The sequence below is a fragment of the Leuciscus leuciscus genome (assembly GCF_965113295.1).
Source record: "Leuciscus leuciscus genome assembly, chromosome: 2".
Taxonomy (NCBI): Eukaryota; Metazoa; Chordata; class Actinopteri; order Cypriniformes; family Leuciscidae; genus Leuciscus; species Leuciscus leuciscus.
The window spans coordinates 59513159-59534241 of NC_138726.1; the positions used below are offsets into that span (position 1 = coordinate 59513159).

General features: G+C 36.5%; 1 protein-coding gene and 1 long non-coding RNA gene across 4 annotated transcripts; one reads left to right on the top strand and one right to left on the bottom strand.

Moving 5' to 3' along the window:
• The first annotated feature begins 3716 nt into the window (after nucleotides 1–3716).
• LOC309492469 (uncharacterized protein) lies at nucleotides 3717–20383 on the top strand. 3 transcript variants are annotated; one of them, XM_082161473.1, is made up of 7 exons: nucleotides 3717–3994; nucleotides 4284–4349; nucleotides 5650–5704; nucleotides 7187–7662; nucleotides 7737–11535; nucleotides 19100–19166; nucleotides 19417–20383. In XM_082161473.1, the coding sequence occupies exons 4-5, from the start codon at nucleotides 7191–7193 to the stop codon at nucleotides 8246–8248; spliced, it is 984 nt and encodes a 327-aa protein (XP_082017599.1). In that variant the 5' UTR covers nucleotides 3717–3994; nucleotides 4284–4349; nucleotides 5650–5704; nucleotides 7187–7190; the 3' UTR covers nucleotides 8249–11535; nucleotides 19100–19166; nucleotides 19417–20383. The 3 variants fall into 3 exon arrangements, with proteins under 3 accessions (XP_082017599.1, XP_082017597.1, XP_082017598.1); XM_082161471.1 differs by having other exon boundaries at nucleotides 5650–5677; XM_082161472.1 differs by lacking the exon at nucleotides 3717–3994 and adding an exon at nucleotides 4480–5304 and having other exon boundaries at nucleotides 4283–4349; nucleotides 5650–5677.
• On the bottom strand, nucleotides 4283–5639 carry LOC309492568. The gene is made up of 2 exons (XR_014203593.1): nucleotides 5259–5639; nucleotides 4283–4392 (listed from the first exon to the last, which is right to left on the bottom strand). It is a non-coding gene; the product is annotated as an uncharacterized lncRNA (long non-coding RNA).
• Nucleotides 20384–21083: the final 700 nt, after the last annotated feature.

Here is a 21083-nt window from a genome sequence, read left to right on the forward strand (position 1 = left end):
AGAAGTTGCTTTGGATAAATGCATAAATGTAAATACGAAAAATATATACAAAAGAGTGTCATCAGAACAATGGACCTTGGAAGGCATTTATTTATTAAACTGCAAACGCTGTTCAAATACTTTGTGTGTCTGAAATTTAACTGAATTCATTAAATAACTAAAAACATAAATTTAAGTAAGCAGCAAACAGACATCACTGCAGTACAGGACAGTTACTGGCTGTTCAATAAAGCAACATGCATATCATCAGTGTTTCTTGTTCTTCTATTATATATATATATATATATATATATATATATATATATATATATATATATATATATGAAGAGTTCAGATGCAAAATGACCTATTAATTGTCATTTAAGTGAAATTACTGAACTTAAATATACGAGCTTGATAAAAATGATCATTCTAGAAGAAAATTTCAGATGGCACTCAGAGGCTTTTGCATCTGAACTCTTCATATATATACTAAATATTACAGCTGTAGATATTATGTACCAATGTGTACTTACACTGTAGTGAAATACTATTATTTTTATTATTATTAATTCTTTATTTCAGACCCATGGGTCCATATAAATAACTTACAACATCCATAGACAAAAGACAACATACATAGTTTAAAATACATACAAGCTTTCTCTCCAATGCTTCCAGAAACAAGAAAAATACCTTGTTTCACTCAACACAATATTGTTTAAGTCTCTTATGATACTATTTTTAGAATCATTCATCCGACATATGAAACTATACATATACTTCCTCAAGACAGCATTCAACGTGAGTATATTATTAGCCACAAACATTTGACTTGCACTTGACCACCTTGGGACCTTCAGTAAAATTCTAAGAGCATCATTATATGCCACCTGTAACTTTCTCATCTTTGCTTTAGAATATTTACACCACAGGTGGGCTGTATAGAAAGAAGCACAGTATTCTCTAAATAGAGTTATTTTCACATCGTCTGAACACATAGAAAACTTACGAGCCAGCATATTGGCTTGCCCATACAATTTACAGCACTGGCGCTGCACATCATCATCATCATTTAAATCATCTTTAATGATGTGGCCCAGGTACTTTACTTTAGTTACTACATTTAAAACTTTATCATCTAAATATAAAGAAGGAAAGTTAATCTTTTGGTCCTCTTGGGTTTTAACAATCATGATTACACTCTTTTTAATATTAAATTTTATGTCATGCTGCTTACCATACTTTGAGCAAATTCGAAGCAATTGTTGTAGGCCTACACTATATGGAGACATAATGACAACATCATCCGCATACATCAAATGATTAAAAATGCTATCACCTATCAGACATCCAGTCTTACAGTCATTTAGCTCCACAGAAAGACCATCCATGTAGAGATTAAACAGAAAGGGTGACAATAACCCACCCTGCCGAACCCCATTTGTCATATAGAACGGTTCCGAAACGGAATTACCCCATTGTACTTTTAAGGTTTGATGTATATACCAAAAGAGTAAAATTCTTATAATATAAGAGGGAACTCCTCTTTCTTGTAACTACTATGTACACATGTAGTTAACATGTGAGTTCACATGCATTAGGGCCACTTAATATAAAGTGGGACCGAAAGCAGAAATACCCTGCAGAAGAGATGAAGACAAAGCACCTGTTCACTTCTTATTCAACAACCGACAGAAAGAGGAAAGAGAAAAACAGTGTGATCATCTCTACAGATCAGCCTGGGGAATGGGAGAGAGAAGCATGAATGAGTTCTTCACACTCCTGGAAGAAGAGAACAGAGAAAGTGTTGAACTGGCATTAGATGTTCTGACGACTTGAAGCCTGTGTCTCGAATCTGAAGAAGAGAATAACTGATGAAATGATGAACACTGCTCAGGGTGCACACTACAGGGTGTTAAATGTAACTGAATCAGTGTTGGAGTTAATGAGATGATTAAGTGATGATTGATCATTATTGAAGACAGCTGATGATAACAAGCAGAATCACTGAAGGACAGAGGAACCAGAACTACAACTGACTTCAGTCACTGCTTTAGATGAAATCAACTGAAGATAAAATACATTAAATCTGTGAAGATCTCAGCAGAGGATTACACAACTCCACTAACAGCATTACCAGCTCCACTTATTACCTAACCAGACTGACTTTATTTCTGTCTCCCGTCTACAGAAGATCTTACTGATAATTAATAGATGTTAAGATGTTGATGTTTTATTGAAAATAATAATTTGGTTTGAAGTCACCATTATGGCGATGCACCTGTGATTGGACACATTTGACAGAATTTGTTTCTGATGTAAATGCTTCTGCTTAAATGCTTTAAATTAGTAATTGACTAATAAATTGTGATTCCTTACAATGAACCTTATAAACTTTTTTTTATCTTATTTATTTAGTTCATCCTCAACTTTGAAAACTGGATCATACCTACTAAAACCCACACTGAATTATCAGTAATATTCCCATTGAGCGATAAGCACGTCCCAGCCGGGTTCATCACTTATCGGGGTCACCTGGACACATTTCTGTTGTGGTGTGTGTTGTTTGCAGTGTGTTTCTGTACTTGGTTGTGTGTGAGTATTTGGAGCACACGTGTGTTGTGAAACTGATGATGTGTTTTCTTCAGTTTCAGTGCGTTGAGTTCTCTCGGCCACTGTAAATATGCATGAAGTGCGCCCAAAACATTACATTTAATCCACACTTACGTGTATTCTTTTAAAGTATAAAAAGTATGCTAAAGTGCACTTTAATCACAAGGGTGTGCATTACTCACTTGATTCAGAGAATAATTGAGAGTTTTTAAAAATGTATTATTGTTTTATGAAGCAGTATTAATAAAAAAATAAGATTTGAAGTTGAGTACACATTTATATAGCATAAATTATTAACATTTAAATAATCTTGGTTTCATAACAGCTATGAATTATGCATATAATTAATAAGGGTGGAGCTGCACATTGGTGGTGGTTGAGGAGATTCCCTCTTGCATGTGTAAAGAGCTTTGAGTAGAAAAGCGCTATATAAATGTAACACATAATTATGAATTATGAATTAAACCGTAGGCCTGTATGTGCTCTCGGCGCACTGATAGCTTTATGCTCGAGCACATGTAAGTATGTTCACATGTCTGGTGAGTGTTTTATATACAGTAGGAGATTGTGAGGGTCTGCAGTGTTTATCAGACACTCGCTCTGACAGAGGAACTGTTCATGATGTTGAGCCGACTTCAGATCACCACATTACACACATATCTTTATTTTATTTTATTTGTGTGTTGCTGTGTTTGATAATTCTGATCGGATCTGTATGTACAAATTGTGAATTATGAAAAAGAAAAAGTCTTTATTTTAATTACCTTAAAAAAAAGCTTGCAGAGAGTACAGTTTAGTAAGAATCATTCTCAAACTTAATCTTGAACTTGGTACAACAATTATCTTTATTTAAAATATGTTTCAAGTCTTTAAAATATGTTTTAAGTCTTTTGTTTTCCTTCTGTAAAAAATAAATAAATAAATAAATAATAATCTCAAACTGTTTCTTTAACTGTTTAGCATTTAATCATACTGAGAATGATGACTGCTAAAAGTGTTGGATGAGGCACAGCTGAAACACAGATAAGTTTGGCAGTGAAGCTCGCTGTGTCAGAATGCCAGTGTGTAGTATAAGATGAAACTCATCGCAACGCAGGGGATTTCCCGTTTTTCGAGCGTTGTCATATTAATTGTAATCATTTTTTCTTTCGGTGTTGCCTTGTCGTTGTTCATTGTTGAATGAGGATCGCTGGAGTGAAACTGAATGTTGACGCAGAAACCGCGTTTCGTTTTGAGATTTTTGTACCTCATCGCGTCCCGTAACATGGTTTCACTTTCTCTATAACGGATCAGCGCGGTGAAGAATCGCTTTTTCAGGTTTCGTCTACATTTTTTAAAGAAAGACACAGAGCTGATAACGAACTGGTCTTAGAGTGAACTATGTGGCGATTTTTTTCTGGTAAGATTAGTTTTTTTTCCCCTTAAAATATTAAAATGCTTGTGATGTTGAACATTTTCCATCGGAGGCATCTGTGCTTTTATTAAGCTCTCAAAGTAGTTTAGCAAAGATTTCTTGTAAGTGGGGAATATTGACTGATAAAACACACTTTCGTTTTGTCCTCAAAATCAAATAATTAATTGAATACTTTGTGAATGAACCGCTGCAGATTAAAGGTGCTCGTGCAATATCTATTATTAATGCACATGTGATGAATATCTTAATACAAGGCGGTAAAACTCTTTCCTAGAGATCCATCAGCTTCACCCTGACGACAGTGATGATCGCAGTGTTGAAAAGCTTCCTTCACTGAACCGTAAGTCATCAATAGGCCTACATTATGCACTTTTAAAGGGATACTCCACTTTAAAATGAAAATTCTGTCATCATATACTCACCCTCATGTTGTTTCAATCCTTTATGAATTTATTTCTTCTGCTGAACAGAAAGGAAGATATTTAGAAGAATATCAGTAACCAGACTAGCCTGGCAAGCCAGACCTACATCAAGATGTTGGGTCTGGCAACTCTCCATAGAGGGGCGGGATAAACGGCTGTCTTTCAAATTCCCTCAGCACACAATAGGACAGCGCTTCAACCAACCAGAGCGTTTTCCCAACAGCGGAGCTAGTTGATAGATTCAACTTTTGCCATATCTGGTCGGAAAAACGACGAACACATCTTCCTTTTTTTAAGAATGACTTAAGTGCCGTTCTTTGCTCTTTTCTCAAAGAAAAACGTAACTCCAAGTCCTCCAGAGTCGCGGACAAAGCCGATTCGAAAGACTGTTCTCCAGCAGCCGTCATTCTTTGTTTTCAAGTGGCAGGGGGAACCGTCGCAACTCTGTCGTCATATGTTAAGCCCGCCCCGCCTACTCTATAAGCGACGTGATTGGCCTGACCCAATTTAGGTTTTTGCAGCTTGAAAGTCTATGGAGAGTTGCTAGACTGCCCTGGCTGCAAAATACATTTTGCTGCCGCTAGGGTGCGTCTAGATTTCTAGGCTATAACCAGACAGTTTCTGGTCTCATTGACTTACATAGTATATATTTTTTCCTACTATGGAAGTCAATGGTACCAGAAACTGTCTGGTTACTGATATTCTTCTAAATATCTTCCTTTCTGTTCAGCAGAAGAAATAAATTAATAAAGGATTGAAACAACATGAGGGTGAGTATATGAGGACAGAATTTTCATTTTAAAGTGGAGTATCCCTTTAAGCCACACACGTTTGTGTCCACATAAAGCAACACATCACAATCTGAGGACATAGGTAAAATAATAATAATATATTATTTATTAAACTAATCTTGTCTGACATGTAAAATACTTAAATATCAGCACTGATTGTTCATTGAACTGCGTGTGTTAAAGTGTGTAATGCTGTATACTGAATATCATCATTATGGGCTATTATATTGTGATATTACTTAATTGGCTTTTCACTAATGTTACCACAGCTAAGACATTTTTATTCTTTGAGTTATTGTGAATTTAAGTTCAATTAAAAGAGTAATATTTACACTAACTCCAACACTTTGTTTTAATGAAAGTAATCATTGCTGATGAATGGCCCACAATATCAGTAATTATGTTCTATTGTGTTTCTCTATGACAGATGAAATGAGACCGTTCCACTTATCCAGGTGAGTGTGTTTGCCTCCATTCACAAAGTATGATATTGTTATTGATATTGTCTTGTAAATTAAAACATATAGGGCTGCACGAAAATCTAATTGTGATTTGTCTGGTTAAAATTACGATTTTTAATGTGATTTTTAAAACAAATAAACAAAACTAAATTATAAAGAACAACAAGTGTGTTGTGCTTGTTCGGGGACTGCACAATTTCACCAAAATGTTGTGCTTGAATTTATTATTATTATTTATTGCTAAATAAAAATATTAAACAAAATAAGAAACATTGCTATTGTAATAACATTCTCATTATTAATAAATATTTAAGAATAAATATGACAATATAATAATTAGATAATAATAATAATTTCATATTTAATGAAAAACTGCAGGGTTTCCTGTTAACATGACTATTAATCACTAGAAAGGTATTATGTGTTTATTATAAAATATTCTATTTTTATGATAAAATTGATATTGAAATTATGATGATTTATTAAATTTTTGTCAGAAGGAATGCAAAATCAAAAACAGAGTCTTTAATATGAAATATGAGCCTCTTATGCATATATTGTGAAAAAACCCTCTTGTATACTTCTGTACACTAAAGAAACATATGGATTATCATGTTTACCTCAAATTTCTTTAGAGAGAATGATCATTTTTCCTACTTTTACACAAAATAGGATGGAGTGAACATTACCGTGAGCTAAACACACTTCTGTTTCATTCATACTGGAAGCCAGAGGGCGCCCTCGCGCAGAAACTCCACTTACACCTCAGAAGTGTTTTCATTTGTTTATACCTTGCAGAAGTAATATAAGAGGAAAGCCCTATGGGCATCATACTATCACTGTAGCTGAATACAAGAAGATAGAGACGCTTAGATTCATTAAACACGACTAATAAACACACGACTACAACAATATATGGTTTATCTCAGTTCTCAGTTCTTAGAATTGAATTGAATTGAAAAAATATATAATGCATTGCTAATCGACATAGCCTTTATCACTTATAGAATACTATGAAATATGTTGTGTGCCTCATTGTATGATAAGAAGCCACATTATCTCACATTATCTCACATTATCTCACAGAAGGAAGTTATTTCAAACACTCAACTGACGTTATGAAGTGAGTTTGGAGAGAAAACATGTTACTAAATGTTGTCTTTTGTTGGACAAGAGCTTCATAAATGCTTCTCGTGTTTGGAAAGATGTTTGACGCGTGTTGCTTTTTCAAATGTACGATATAAGCGACTCAAACTCGCAGTGCTTTCAGAGATGGAGCGTTTACTCCTGATCTCAGAGCTGCTCTTCACTAACACACTGTGTGTATATTTATTTCATTTAAATTGAAAAAATATCACAGCCTTTGTGATTTCATAATCACACTAAGCCAAATCACCATTTCGGTTTAATTGCAATTAATCGTGCAGCTCTAGTGTATGTACATGGTAAATGCCATTCATATTGTCAGCATCTTTCCCCCTCGCCACACCTTCATACTCTCAGGGTTATGGATATGGAGGCGGTCGCTGGGCCTCTGAATGAGGGCATTGCCTCCATCCGGAAGATCAGCAAGTGCCTTATGGATGCAGATGTAGATCCCAATACTGACATGTGCTCCAATTACAAAGAAATCAGGGAACACATTGAACACGCTGAGCAGAGCCTGAAACTATCAGAGATGATGATAGTACAAAAACTGAAACATTTGGATGAACACATGGAGCAACTTATCAAAGAAAAAGAAAAGGTTGAGCAGCAGCACAAAGAAAAATGCATGAACATGGATAAGTTGCGCATCGAGAAGACCTCTATGGAAGAATCCCTGAATTATTCCAGAGCGGCTTTGGAGACAGCTGAAAAAAAAGTAGAATTAACAAAATATGAATTAAATAGAGAGAAAGAGAGGATGAGCACGGGTGCACTGGTAACAGGAGCAGGAGTCGCTGTTCTCGTGATACCATTTGCTGGATGGATTGCTGGTAAGAAGAAATCCTACTTTCATCATATTAAAGAGTACAGTGTGTGGCTGATAGGATTTCTTGCTGTCCTCTAGGTCCGATAATGATGTATGAAGGAGTTCGTGTAATCGACAAGGCTTTAAACGCTATCAGGGAAGCTGAAGAAGAACTCAAACGAACCAACTCCCAAGTGAAGGAGAACAGCAGGAAGGTGTCTGATTATCAATCCAGGATCTCTAATATTCAGAATGACATTTATAAGACCAATAATGTGCTGTCTAACATTCAGAAGGACATTAAAGAGGTGAAGCAGCGGCTGGAGATCTCAGGTGATGTTCAGGAGAAGGTCAGGAGAGCCACACACCTACTGAGCGTCCTTAGAGGAAGAGTCTCTGTACTGGAGAGACAAACCCGAAGCTTCATCCTCTGGAAACCTGTGATTAATATGATCAAACATGTGCTGAAGGCTGCAGGACTCATGGCAGAGGATCGGCTCGTCTGTAGTGAAGATGTACCAGACCTCATTAATGCTCTGAGGGAGAATATGGAAGGACTACTGGCTTTATGCGACTCACCCAATAATTCTGAACATGACAGTTATTACTGATCATGCCCAGATAAGGTACAGTAATGGTTTATTTCTTTGCTAACAATCTGTCTGTTTCATCCTGAGGTTACCATAGTCAGCCGGCACCTAGGCATGACCACAACGCAGCACTAAATGTCAGCTTGAGACCATGTCAATTAGACAAGCCCCAGAGACGGATCCCCTGTGAGGACCTTGTTAACCGCCATAGGCACAGATCCACAGCATAGACCACGAGAACCAGACAAGTCCTCTTCACATACCTCTACGGCCAGCTTCAACTCCAAGCCGGCGTGTTTTATCCTGATCTTCAAGTTGATGGAACCAGATAAAATATTCTGAATTACACCAATCCACAATCTGACTTGTGATGCAGCCTGACTCATAATCAAATCACGTTCGTTCGTTGGCCAGAGGAGAACTGGTCCCTGACTGAGCCTGGTTTCTCCCAAAGGTTTTTTATTCTCCATTTCTGTCACCTGATGGATTTTGAGTTCCTTGCCTTGTTTTTTTTTTTATACATTTGATTGCTTTATACAATTTATGTAGCATTTCAGGTAGGCCTATTTTAGTTGTGTCTTTGTTCTATTGTATTTTTTTTTTTTGTCCTATTGCTTGTAATTAGTTTATTTATTTTTATTTTATCACTGACTCTTACAGGTGAAACTCGAAAAATTCGAATATCGTGCAAAAGTTCATTTATTTCAGTAATTCAACTTAAAAGGTGAAACTAATATATTATATAGACTCATTACATGCAAAGTGGGATATTTCAAGCCTTTGAGTTTATAATATAATATTATTTGTTATAATTTTGATGATTATGGCTTACAGCTTATGAAAACCTTTTCATAATATTCAAATTTTGAATTTGGGGTTTTCATAAGCTGTAAGCCATAATCATTACCTTTACATTTAGCAGACGCTTTTATCCAAAGCGACTTACATTGCATTTCAAGGTACACATTGTTTTTTTTTTTACATTCTTATCAGTTCTTGCTTTCCTGGGAATCAAACCCATGACCTTGGCGTTGCAAGTGCCAGCGCTCTACTGTTGGAGCTACAGGAAAGCCTAATATAAGCCTTATATGCTGTTTATAATCATCAAAATTATAAAGGCTTGAAATATCTCACTGTGCATGTAATGAGTATATAATTTATTAGTTTCACCTTTTACGTTGAATTACTGAAATAAATTAACTTTTTCACAATATTCTAATTTTTGTCTTCAGTAAGCTTAAGTTTTTTTTATTTTGTGATATTGACTTGGTGACAAGAATTATGAAATGTCTATGGTATATATATATTTTTAATATAAACCTCAATTAAAGCAAAATTGACTATATCATGATATATATACAATTATCGTGAAATAAAATTACTCATCGTGATTAAGATTTTGGTTATATCGCCCACCCCTAGTGCACTGTCACTATCGGGTAAGAACTGAACTGAGCTGGACGATGACATCACTGCACACTGAACTGCTCAGATGAACAATGACACTATTTTCTTTTAGAGCTGCTTTACTGCAGAATTGAACTATGTTTGAATCATTAAATAACCCCCCATGACATGACTTGTGCAATGGCCTGCTGGAGGACCAAATCTGGCAAACAGCATGTCGGCCACATGAGGAATGTAGGAAAGATGAGGGTTAGAATAAAAATCAGCTGTGGCCCACATTAGGGTCAGTTCTAGTTTTTACGTGGTGGGACACTGCTAAGGCTTGCTTGTGGCCCAGATCTGGCAAACAGGAGCGGACCGCCCAAGTGCCATCATTCCATGCGATATGTGGGCCAGATAAAAGTGTCAAGTGTGGGCCGGATCTGGGCCACATCAATTTTGCTATCTGGGTCACAATCTGTTTTTTTTTTTTGAAGGGATCTGATAATATATCGTCAAAAATTCATGCTGAAAAAATATCCTACCTTTAAATAGCTGCTGACGTCATATAAAACAAAAGGTCTTTAGCCGTTTCTGCCATTTTACATTGTCATCTCTGTATGTAGGCATATACAGATATCTGTTTGTCTTAAAAACATATTCAAACATGTACAGCTATTCAATCTTGTCTTGTATTGAACAGTATAATTATGTTCCCCATAACACAGTGGGTTTCCTTATATTAAAGGTCCCGTTCTGCGCGATCCCATGTTTCAAACTTTAGTTAGTGTGTAATGTTGCTGTTAGAGCATAAATAATATCTGTAAAATTATAAAGCTCAAAGTTCAATGCCAAGCGAGATATTTTATTTAACAGAAGTTGACTACAAAAAACGGCTCGATTGGACTACATCCCTCTACTTCCTTCTTTAATGATGTCACTAGAACCGTTTCTTGACTAACCTCCGCCCACAGGAATGCTCCCTCAACTCTACTGGCTACTTGCGCACTTCTTATAACTTAGGCTACTGTGTTTACTCAGCTCTTACGGTGATTTTCTGAAGTAAAACTGATGCTTCATCTTTTGTGTGATGTACAATAAACTTTATTAAACTCATCAGTACATGTTTGATCATCATTCAGACAGCAGACTTGTAGGCTATTAATAAATAATGGATACATAGCCTACAAGCAGATGACAAATACGTTATAATAACCGTAATTAAACTACTAAACCATACCTGTTTCATCTCTATACAGCACTCTGACTCTGTAGGCATTATTGTCCGACTCGAAATGAACGCCGTTACTGAGAGTTTCTGATATTATCATCATTCCGTGAGATGAATTTTTCCTGACAGACTGAGCGCGAGCTCATGAAGCTCCGCCCCCTGTGTCGTCCAGCAGCAGCTCATTTGCATTTAAAGGGCACACACTGAAACAGCTCGTTTTTCTGAGCCCCAAAAAATGTCAATTTAAACATGCTGTAAAAAATGATCTGTTGGGTATTTTGAGCTCAAACTTCACATACACACTCTGGGGACATCAGAGACTTATTTTACATCTTGTGAAAAGGGGCATAAAACGGGACCTTTAAGTTACTTAACCACGCACGCATAACAGTTTGAAAAAAATGTATGCGAGTATGTAGCCCAATCAATAATTTGGTCAAATATAAAAATACGAAGTCAATATTTATACATTCTGAAACTTTATTTATGTTCGGTTATACGGCTTAATCTGTTCATCCTGTTTTGGCGGAACGTAAAGAGACGAGAGCAGGAAGAGAAGATATCATTTGCTGTTTTTTGTTTTAACCTCATTTTCTGATCTTATCTTAAGATTTACACATTATCTTCTCCTTTTCTCCGGACACACACACACACACACTCACGCACACGCTTCGGTCAGAACTGAATCGAGGTAAGGCTAGTGGAATAGTGTGAATGAATGTGTGTTTGACATTATTGTACAGTTTGCAATACGTTGGATTGAAAGTTGCAAGTGTTACGCACCGACATTAAAACGAGTGGCCCGAAATGAAACCGAAACTAAATTACATATTGGGGCAAAAAAAAATAAAAAATAATAATAATAATAATAATCTGTTGTAATTCGATTTTTTATCACAAAACTAATTATTAATATTGTTTGTCAAAGTAGTCATATCAAATCCCCATGAAGAACCAAGCGTAAATTTGACTTTAGGGTTTGTCATAAAAATGGGTGGACATATTTCCGCATTCAATCCCTCATAAACACAGGGTTCTAGACTAACTTTCACACTGGTTGCACTGTGCTAACAACTTTCTCATTTGGTCGCACCAGCACATGATTTGGTCGCACCTTTAATTATTTTTATTTTTTTTGCAACAACATGGAATTGTTACTCATTGCGCGCCTCATGCGGCTCCCAAGCTTTAATTTGTGGCTCGCATGGCGGTAAAAAATAAGATGATATGATCATGCAGTCACTGCAGATATTTCATAAAAACAAGTATGGCTATAACATCACCCATTACAACCTCAAAGTGTCAGCTCTATTACAAATAATTTCGATCGGATTGAAAGGGGTGGTTTATCGAGAGAGACAAGTAAACACTTCGATTGAAAACCGAAACTGAAAGTAGGCTACGACGTATGACGCGCTAAACGAGCTATTCTACCGATGAATAAAGTGTCATATAAATGAGTGTCCTGTCATTCTATAATTCTCCTTCAGTCATCTGTGAAGTGAATCAGGACAACGGCTCACCAGTACTTGTTTCAGATTCTCATCCACAGACGACTTGGCCATTTTTACTGCGTGATAAAATACAAACAGCACGGCACAACGGTTCAGTCTCCAAATTATGACTAGAATTGGATTAAGTCTGCTGTTTAAAACAAATAAAGAACCAAGGAGAATGGTTATTAAGTGACAACAGCCGGAAACTTTATATATTTGTGCTGTGTGTGCAAGTCAAAAAAATCTATTCAGATTTGAATCTTTTGACTTATAAACGCGCACATCAACCTGATCAGGTATCATATCACGATGTTTAGCGTTCATGTAAACTACAATACATTGATTCATCAATCGGAATGAGTTCAGTCCGACTGAAACAAAAGTTGTGCATGTAAATGTATCCAGTCTCTTAATTATTAATCAGTGCAGGGTGATGAACAGTTGCCTTAATCTGCGTATACATTAGTTTTGCACTGATGTACAAAGACTGACACGAGACCTCATGTTGGAAACATGTTTTAATCTTTTAACTATCAAATGAAAACCATAAAAACAAATATTTAAAAAAATCTAATTTGCGCGTTTCATCAGTGCGCCATGCGCGTGTATGTGACTGCAAATAGGAACTTTAAACAGCTGCTGTCTGATACAACAACGGCAAGAGCGTTCTGTTGCGCATGCGCGAATTTCGGCCGTTTCACAACTAGCGTTTGTACAGCGTCACAGCAGCAATGTGACCTTTTTTTTTTTTTTTTTTCAAAGATAACTATATTTGTTTTTATAAACTTGATAGTCTTGGAAGTTTGTTAACATGGAGTGGTGTAACATTCACATGTAAATAGTGAACAACAAACACAACCAAGAAAACTGCTCAGATCATGCCATTTCATATTTACAAGACAGCAAACTCTGTGGATGAAAAAAAAGTATGGGTTTGATTTGTGTAGTGCTAGAGCATATAAAGGCTACCTGTCTGTGTATTACATAATAACTAAAAGAAAGTTTATATATCATATTTTCTGGCTACTTTAGTTTTTATATATATATTGTTGTGGCAAAATATTCTCCTTAAACATCATCACTGCGTAAGAGACACTCCGAGTCAAATGGTCTTTTATAAAAGTATTTATACTTGCAAGAAGTTCCCCGTCACCACACAGAAGTTACCCTGTGAAGTGAGTGAGACCCAGATAGGGAGGGCTGTGCACATTTTATACCCATTTCAAGGTCTTCAGTTGCTCTTCCTAGTAGTTTTCCACAGACCAAGGACCCATTACTGCTAGCTTCGATTTATCGCCCCCAAACTAGATGACCTCTGACCTCTGACCTCTGCCCAGCCGTTCCCAGTGTCTCGCTCCTTCACTTCAGGTGTATAAACATACATACATTTCAGAGAAGTTCCTCCTTCTCATATCAGACTGCAAATGATAAAACCATATGACATTCCTCTGTAATGCCTACTGAAAATAAAAAAAATTCCATTACAATATACAGTGCCTTGCGAAAGTATTCGGCCCCCTTGAACTTTTCGACCTTTTGCCACATTTCAGGCTTCAAACATAAAGATATAAAACTTTAATTTTTTGTGAAGAATCAACAACAAGTGGGACACAATCATGAAGTGGAACGAAATTTATTGGATATTTCAAACTTTAACAAATAAAAAACTGAAAAATTGGGCGTGCAAAATTATTTAGCCACCTTAAGTTAATACTTTGTAGTGCCACCTTTTGCTGCGATTACAGCTGTAAGTCGCTTGGGGTATGTCTCTATCAGTTTTGCACATCGAGAGACTGAAATTTGCAAAACAGCTCGAGCTCAGTGAGGTTGGATGGAGAGCGTTTGTGAACAGCAGTTTTCAGTTCTTTCCACAGATTCTCGATTGGATTCAGGTCTGGACTTTGACTTGGCCATTCTAACACCTGGATATGTTTATTTGTGAACCATTCCATTGTAGATGTTGCTTTATGTTTTGGATCATTGTCTTGTTGGAAGACAAATCTCCGTACCAGTCTCAGGTCTTTTGCAGACTCCATCAGGTTTTCTTCCAGAATGGTCCTGTATTTGGCTCCATCCATCTTCCCATCAATTTTAACCATCTTCCCTGTCCCTGCTGAAGAAAAGCAGGCCCAAACCATGATGCTGCCACCACCATGTTTGACAGTGGGGATGGTGTGTTCAGGGTGATGAGCTGTGTTGCTTTTACGCCAAACATAACGTTTTGCATTGTTGCCAAAAAGTTTGATTTTGGTTTCATCTGACCAGAGCACCTTCTTCCACATGTTTGGTATGTCTCCCAGGTGGCTTGTGGCAAACTTTAAACGACACTTTTTATGGATATCTTTTAAGAAATGGCTTTCTTCTTGCCACTCTTCCATAAAGGCCAGATTTGTGCAGTATACGATTGATTGTTGTCCTATGGACAGAGTCTCCCACCTCAGCTGTAGATCTCTGCAGTTCATCCAGAGTGATCATGGGCCTCTTGGCTGCATCTCTGATCAGTCTTCTCCTTGTATGAGCTGAAAGTTTAGAGGGGCGGCCGGGTCTTGGTAGATTTGCAGTGGTCTGATACTCCATTTCAATATTATCACTTGCACAGTGCTCCTTGGGATGTTTAAAGCTTGGGAAATCTTTCTGTATCCAAATCCGGCTTTAAACTTCTCCACAACAGTATCTCGGACCTGCCTGGTGTGTTCCTTGTTCTTCATGATGCTCTCTGTGCTTTAAACAGACCTCTGAGACTATCACAGAGCAGGTGCATTTACACGGAGACTTGATTACACACAGGTGGATTCTATTTATCATCATTAGTCATTTAGGTCAACACTGGATCATTCAGAGATCCTCAATGAACTTCTGGAGAGAGTTTGCTGCACTGAAAGTAAAGGGGCTAAATAATTTTGCACGCCCAATTTTTCAGTTTTTTATTTGTTAAAAAAGTTTGAAATATCCAATAAATTTCGTTCCACTTCATGATTGTGTCCCACTTGTTGTTGATTCTTCACAAAAAATTACAGTTTTACTGTATATCTTTATGTTTGAAGCCTGAAATGTGGCAAAAGGTCGAAAAGTTCAAGGGGGCCGAATACTTTCGCAAGGCACTATATATATATATATATATATATATTACACCATAGGCTTCTTTCACCCAAAATGAATAATTAAAAACACGTTTAAATGGTTAAATGGGTAAATCTTCTTTACATATTTTTACTTTTTTCATTTTCTTTTCTGACATAATCCAGTTCTTGTTAAAACACACCAGACATGCTTAAGCTGTGCATTTTGTGCTCTTTTTGTAGGAAATCATTTTTATTTTGTCCATCAAAAGTGTGCTTTCCCTTTAATAGAGCGTGAGTTTAAAGCGGAGTTCAGACGTGCACGATTTTCACAGTAGTCGGGTCACTGTTCTCTTCACACTGCGTGACTATCTCAGGGTATATGCAGGAATCATAGAGATGAATTTACTACCTTTTACTACCTTTTTTACCACCTCCACAATATTTTTTACTACCATCACGACATCAAGCAGCAGCCCTTTTTTTGGGGGTGTGGTGGGGTGGGCGGGGTATGTAAAGCACCACTTACTACTTACTATAAGGTATAAGTGTGACACTGTCACACCCATCATACATATTAGGTACACTAATGTTTAATTGTTATCATTAAGTAGGCCTATTGTCATTGTCAATTATGTTTTTTTTGTAGTGTCGAGTTGAGTCTCAGTTGTCTTTATTGTTTTGTTGTTTTTTGCCAGTTACCCTAGCCCTTGAGTTATCCTAACCATAGCCCTTAGCCCTAATAAGGTGAATAATAACCTTGGCACTTTGTCATTGCTATCAACTCCGACTCACAGGGCTCGACATTAAGCCTTTTCATGTGCTTGTCCTCTGGACAAGTAAATCTGTCATTCACTTGTCCGAGTAAAAAAGTTGCTTGTCCGGAATGTTTTTGGTGTGTGTGTGCTGTAAATATAATTTATTCTGAAGAAATATCCTCATCTGTGATAAATCAGCTCTGATATATTTAAATCTGCATATTGTCATATCTGCACCTTTAAAGGGCCACCCCCCACCCCCCAAATCTTATTCAATGTATGCTTAATCTTTAGTTTAAAATTTTATCAATAGATTAAATTGGAATAGCCTATTAAGATAATATAGGGCTGTTGTTACCCTAGGAAGGGCTGATCAAATTGAATCATTTACACTGAAAATGTACAACTGCATTAAATAATGTTATGAATATGAGATCGTTTAAAATATTTTTGAATATACAAATAAGAAACGTTGGAAAGAATGATACTTTTAAACATGAAAGTAAACCGCCAGTAGGAGGCGTCAGGCGACCGTCTTAATGAGCGAGTCATTGAGTCATTCATTCAAACGATTCGTTCAAACAACTGATTCATTCAAGAATGAGACATGTTTATGAATGGGACATTGAATCTTTGACTCAGCCAATTCGTTCAAAACGCTGAATCATTCAGTAATGAAACACGGTTAAGTGTTGCTGTGAGATGCGTTTGGAACTATTTTTGCTGCTGAAACAGAACAAAAACAGTCAATATTGTGTCTAAAATGTAAGTAACTTAATTTGAACTGTTTATTGAACTGTTGTATCAAAAGCAATGTCACATTTTCAGTCGTGATGGTAGGCTACTCAAGAAAACAGCACTCGTCGTGTGAGGTTGCTAAACTGTATCATATGTTAAAAATATTAAAACACATTTAGAATTTTGGCACTGGCAGTAACGTTATGTTGTTAACTGAGTTTAAACTGAGTTTACATTTGTTTGGATTTCTCCTCGAGAGGCTGCGCGAGCCTCAACAGCGCAACCTTGTTACCGTCAGTAATACATCCACTATCGATCGCAACTTACAATAAATATAAATACAATCAGAATCATTCTCTCATTTTAGTGATTCCCTAGTTATTTATACATTTTTTGTTATTGACGTTTAATCAGGCTACTTGTCCGGTCGGGCAAGTAAAATTCTCTTGTCCCGGACAAGCGTTAATGTCGAGCCCGTCAGGTCCTGTTAGCACCGTATATATATTTTTTAATTATGCTAGATGAAGTTAAAATATATGGAGACACAAATATTAAGCAAAAAAATGGAAACTCATATATTGAGGTGGTGATGAAAAATGTACTACCAAGTCAAATTGCGTTTGTTACCTTTTACTACCTTTCAAGGGCCTTAATTTTGGTAGATTATTTTTACTACTTTTACTACCTTTTACTACCGCGCGGACACCCTGTATCTGGGGTAACATGTTGCTGGTGTGTTCACACTGCACGATGCATCGGCGACAGGAGGTTTCACACTGCATGACTTTCAGGAGGAGGAATTATCGCCGACAGCTTCTGTGGTCCGCAAACTACGTTTCGTAATCAAACACACGCGAGAAGTGATAAGGAAATAGCGCAAAATCCCTATTTTTGTATTTGGGGCGCTATCTGGTCCTCAAAGTCTCCCTCGTTGAAAAGGAAAACAACGGCGATAACCGTCTTTAGTCTGGCAACTGTTGTTTTAGCTTACGCGTTCATATGCGCGGATATGCGCATTGATATTTAACCTAAACAGTCTGTATTTGCGGCAGATAACAACACTGGAAACCGTCGTAAAACACTCGCGGCAATCTCAAAGAAGCACACACAAGCGATTCATCTCTGTGTCAGTGCTTCACCTCTGATCTACATTACAGTTAAAGATTTTTAAACTTGTAAATCGTCAATCAACTCACTCTCTTACCGCAAACGCATCTCTCACATTCACATCTCTATCTCAACTCCCGCACTTGTCAATCTCAACTATATCGTCTCTTCCGAACAACCACTCAAGTTACACAAAACACCAGCGAGGGCGGGACTTAACTCACATAAACCAATACAATAAGAAACACTTAACATGATGGTTAATGCCACGTTTTCCACATGTACACATCAATCAAACTTGAAATAGGAACGATGTTCTTAAAGGAACCGCCACCTTTATACATCACTATTTTGAAATGTACATTTCAATCACATTTTTAGCTCTGAATTAGAAACAATAAGAAACAAACAAAAACAAATAAAATGAGATAACCCAATACCTGAAGAATTGTATTCTACTGGGTTACATATTCTTCATTACATTGCTTAGGCCTACATGTGGATATGTTGAGGTTGAACCATTTAAATGACATGCATAGGAATGTATATGTTTCATATGCAGAAGCTGACAGACAAAAGCAGCAACAATACCAGTGTTTTTATAGTGTGACTGATTTACTTCCTTGATACACTTGAATTTTGGCAATAACTGAATAAAATATCTGCCAAAATGTTCAATTTTTATTAATTTGCATTAGACTTTAACTAATTGGGGGGGGGGGATTATGATTTCACTTTTCTAACTTTAGTTAGTGTGTAATGTTGCTGTCTGAGCAAACGCAAACACTCAAAGTTCAAAGCAAAGGGAGATATTTGCTTTTAAAGAAATCATTTTTAAGGACTACAACAAATGGCTGGTAGAGACAACAAAACTTCACACACACACTCTGGGGACATCAGAGACTTATTTTACATCTTGTGAAAGGGCATTATACCACCCCTTTAAGTAAACAATTTTGGGAAAGAAAAGTGAAATAAGAAAGAAGACAAATATTGTTGTTTGAATAAAACCCTTGGAATTCTGTTTTGTTTATATCTATAATATGGGATAATCTGCTCTAACAAATATGTTTGAACTTGTGTTTTATTAATCGTAGCAACAATGGCATTTCCAAATAACCCCCGCCGGCGCAACATGGATGACGATGATCTTCCCAGATTGGCGTAAGAGAATGTTCTTGTGCATTACTCACTTGATTCAAAGAATAATTGAGTGTTTTAAAAAAAATTATTATTGTATTATGAAGCAGTATTAATAAAAATAAGATTTGAAGTTGAGTACATTTATGTAGCATAAATTATTATCATTTAAAAAAAATTGGTTTCCCAGCTAACATTAATACACAAATTCTAGATAATAATACTGTATAAAAATACTGTAAATTCTAATATAATATTTTTTTTTTCTCTCTAGAAATTCTTTTAAATGTCTCGAAAAGGAATTGATTGAACTCGTTAAGAATGATTGCCCTGAAATCCAGCAGAGCATGGACAGACTGTGTGATATCCTGACAACATATGAAGAAAATTACAAACGTGCAGAGACAGGCTCTAAGCATGGGAAAAACTCAGGAATAGTTGGAGGTGTCATGATGGGTGTGGGACTCGTTTTATCTCCGTTTACTTTTGGGGCTTCTGCCGCTCTCGGCGCAGCAGGAGTGGCAGTGGGCGCAGGTGGTGTAGCTGGAGGTGCAGTCTGGAAATCAAAGAAATCAAGCATGGAGGCAACATTTAGAGAAGACTTTGAAGCTGAACTGAAGCAATTTCAGAATAAACTCTTCCATATGTATAGGGAGATGAAAGGCATTGATCGGCTTATTATGGAAATACTGAGCGACATTAACAACCCAAATCACAAGGTCAGTTATTTAGGTAAATATTTTGCCTCCGCCTATGAATTATCACATTTCATACGGATATATGACGTTGGTGGATTGGCTGCGAAGATCTCTGCCACTATAAATTTGACTGGAGAAATTAAAGGAATTGTTGCGCAGGGCGAATCTACCAACGAGTTCAGTGACTTGAGGGACAAAATTATCCAGTTACAGAAAATCCTAAATGCAATTAGAATCATGTTAACCTGAAATAATAGACATGTCTGAGAGAGCTGCACAAGAACATCAGCCTTTATAATGACCAGACTCTCATTGAGTTGAATAACATTATTCTACAATGATTAATGTTAGCACAATCAATCTCATTTTAAGATAGCTAAGCAAACTGTGTATTTTTTGACCTGCTGAAAGTCAAGTGTGAATTTTATTGATTTGCTTTTCTTCTTCTTCTTTTTTTTTTTGTGTGTGTATCGGACTTTTTGTTATTATTATTATTATTATTATTATTATTTTTACTTAAATAAAACCAAAATAAGAAATGCATTCAACTTCTTGTTATTATTTTGGTCCTGTTGCTTTCAATAATCAGTCTGATCCCAGATAGCAACAAAGTCTGGGCCGAGTCTGGCTTACATTAGGCACTTCTGGCTTAATTCTGGCACTGTTTTTTTCACACTCTTGTGTCAAACAGTACTAGGCTAAGCTCTGGCTGGAGTCTGGCTAACCAAAAGAAACAAAAATCAAATTGTATCTTTTTGGCTGAGCCCTGGCTTGAGCTCGGTCTACCAGAATAAGAAAATATTTGTCTGAGATCTGGTTGGATTTTGGTAGAAGAGTAAGATCTCTGGCATGAATGTGCTCTACTGTAAAATAGCTGTGTAAGATGTGTTGTTAATTGGTTCATATTTTATACATAATTATAAGGTTAATTTTGTCAAAAAGAATAAAATAAAATCTGTTTATTATAGGCCTAGTTAAAAATACCTATAGATATTTATTCAAATAGTACTTTTACACATAAGGAGGCAAGAAGACCTTTCCTTTTTTTAAAGGAAAGAAGACTTGATTATTCTGTTGGAAAAATTATTTTAATGGGCAGTTAAGGAGGTGACAATGTGCAGAATGAAAAAAAAAAAAGTTTGAAGACAAAGACAAATGGATCAGTCTGCAGCATCATATAAGACAAAAAATTGAATGGGACTGAATGAGTACTTTGTGGTTATCACTTGTGGGTAAAAAAGTT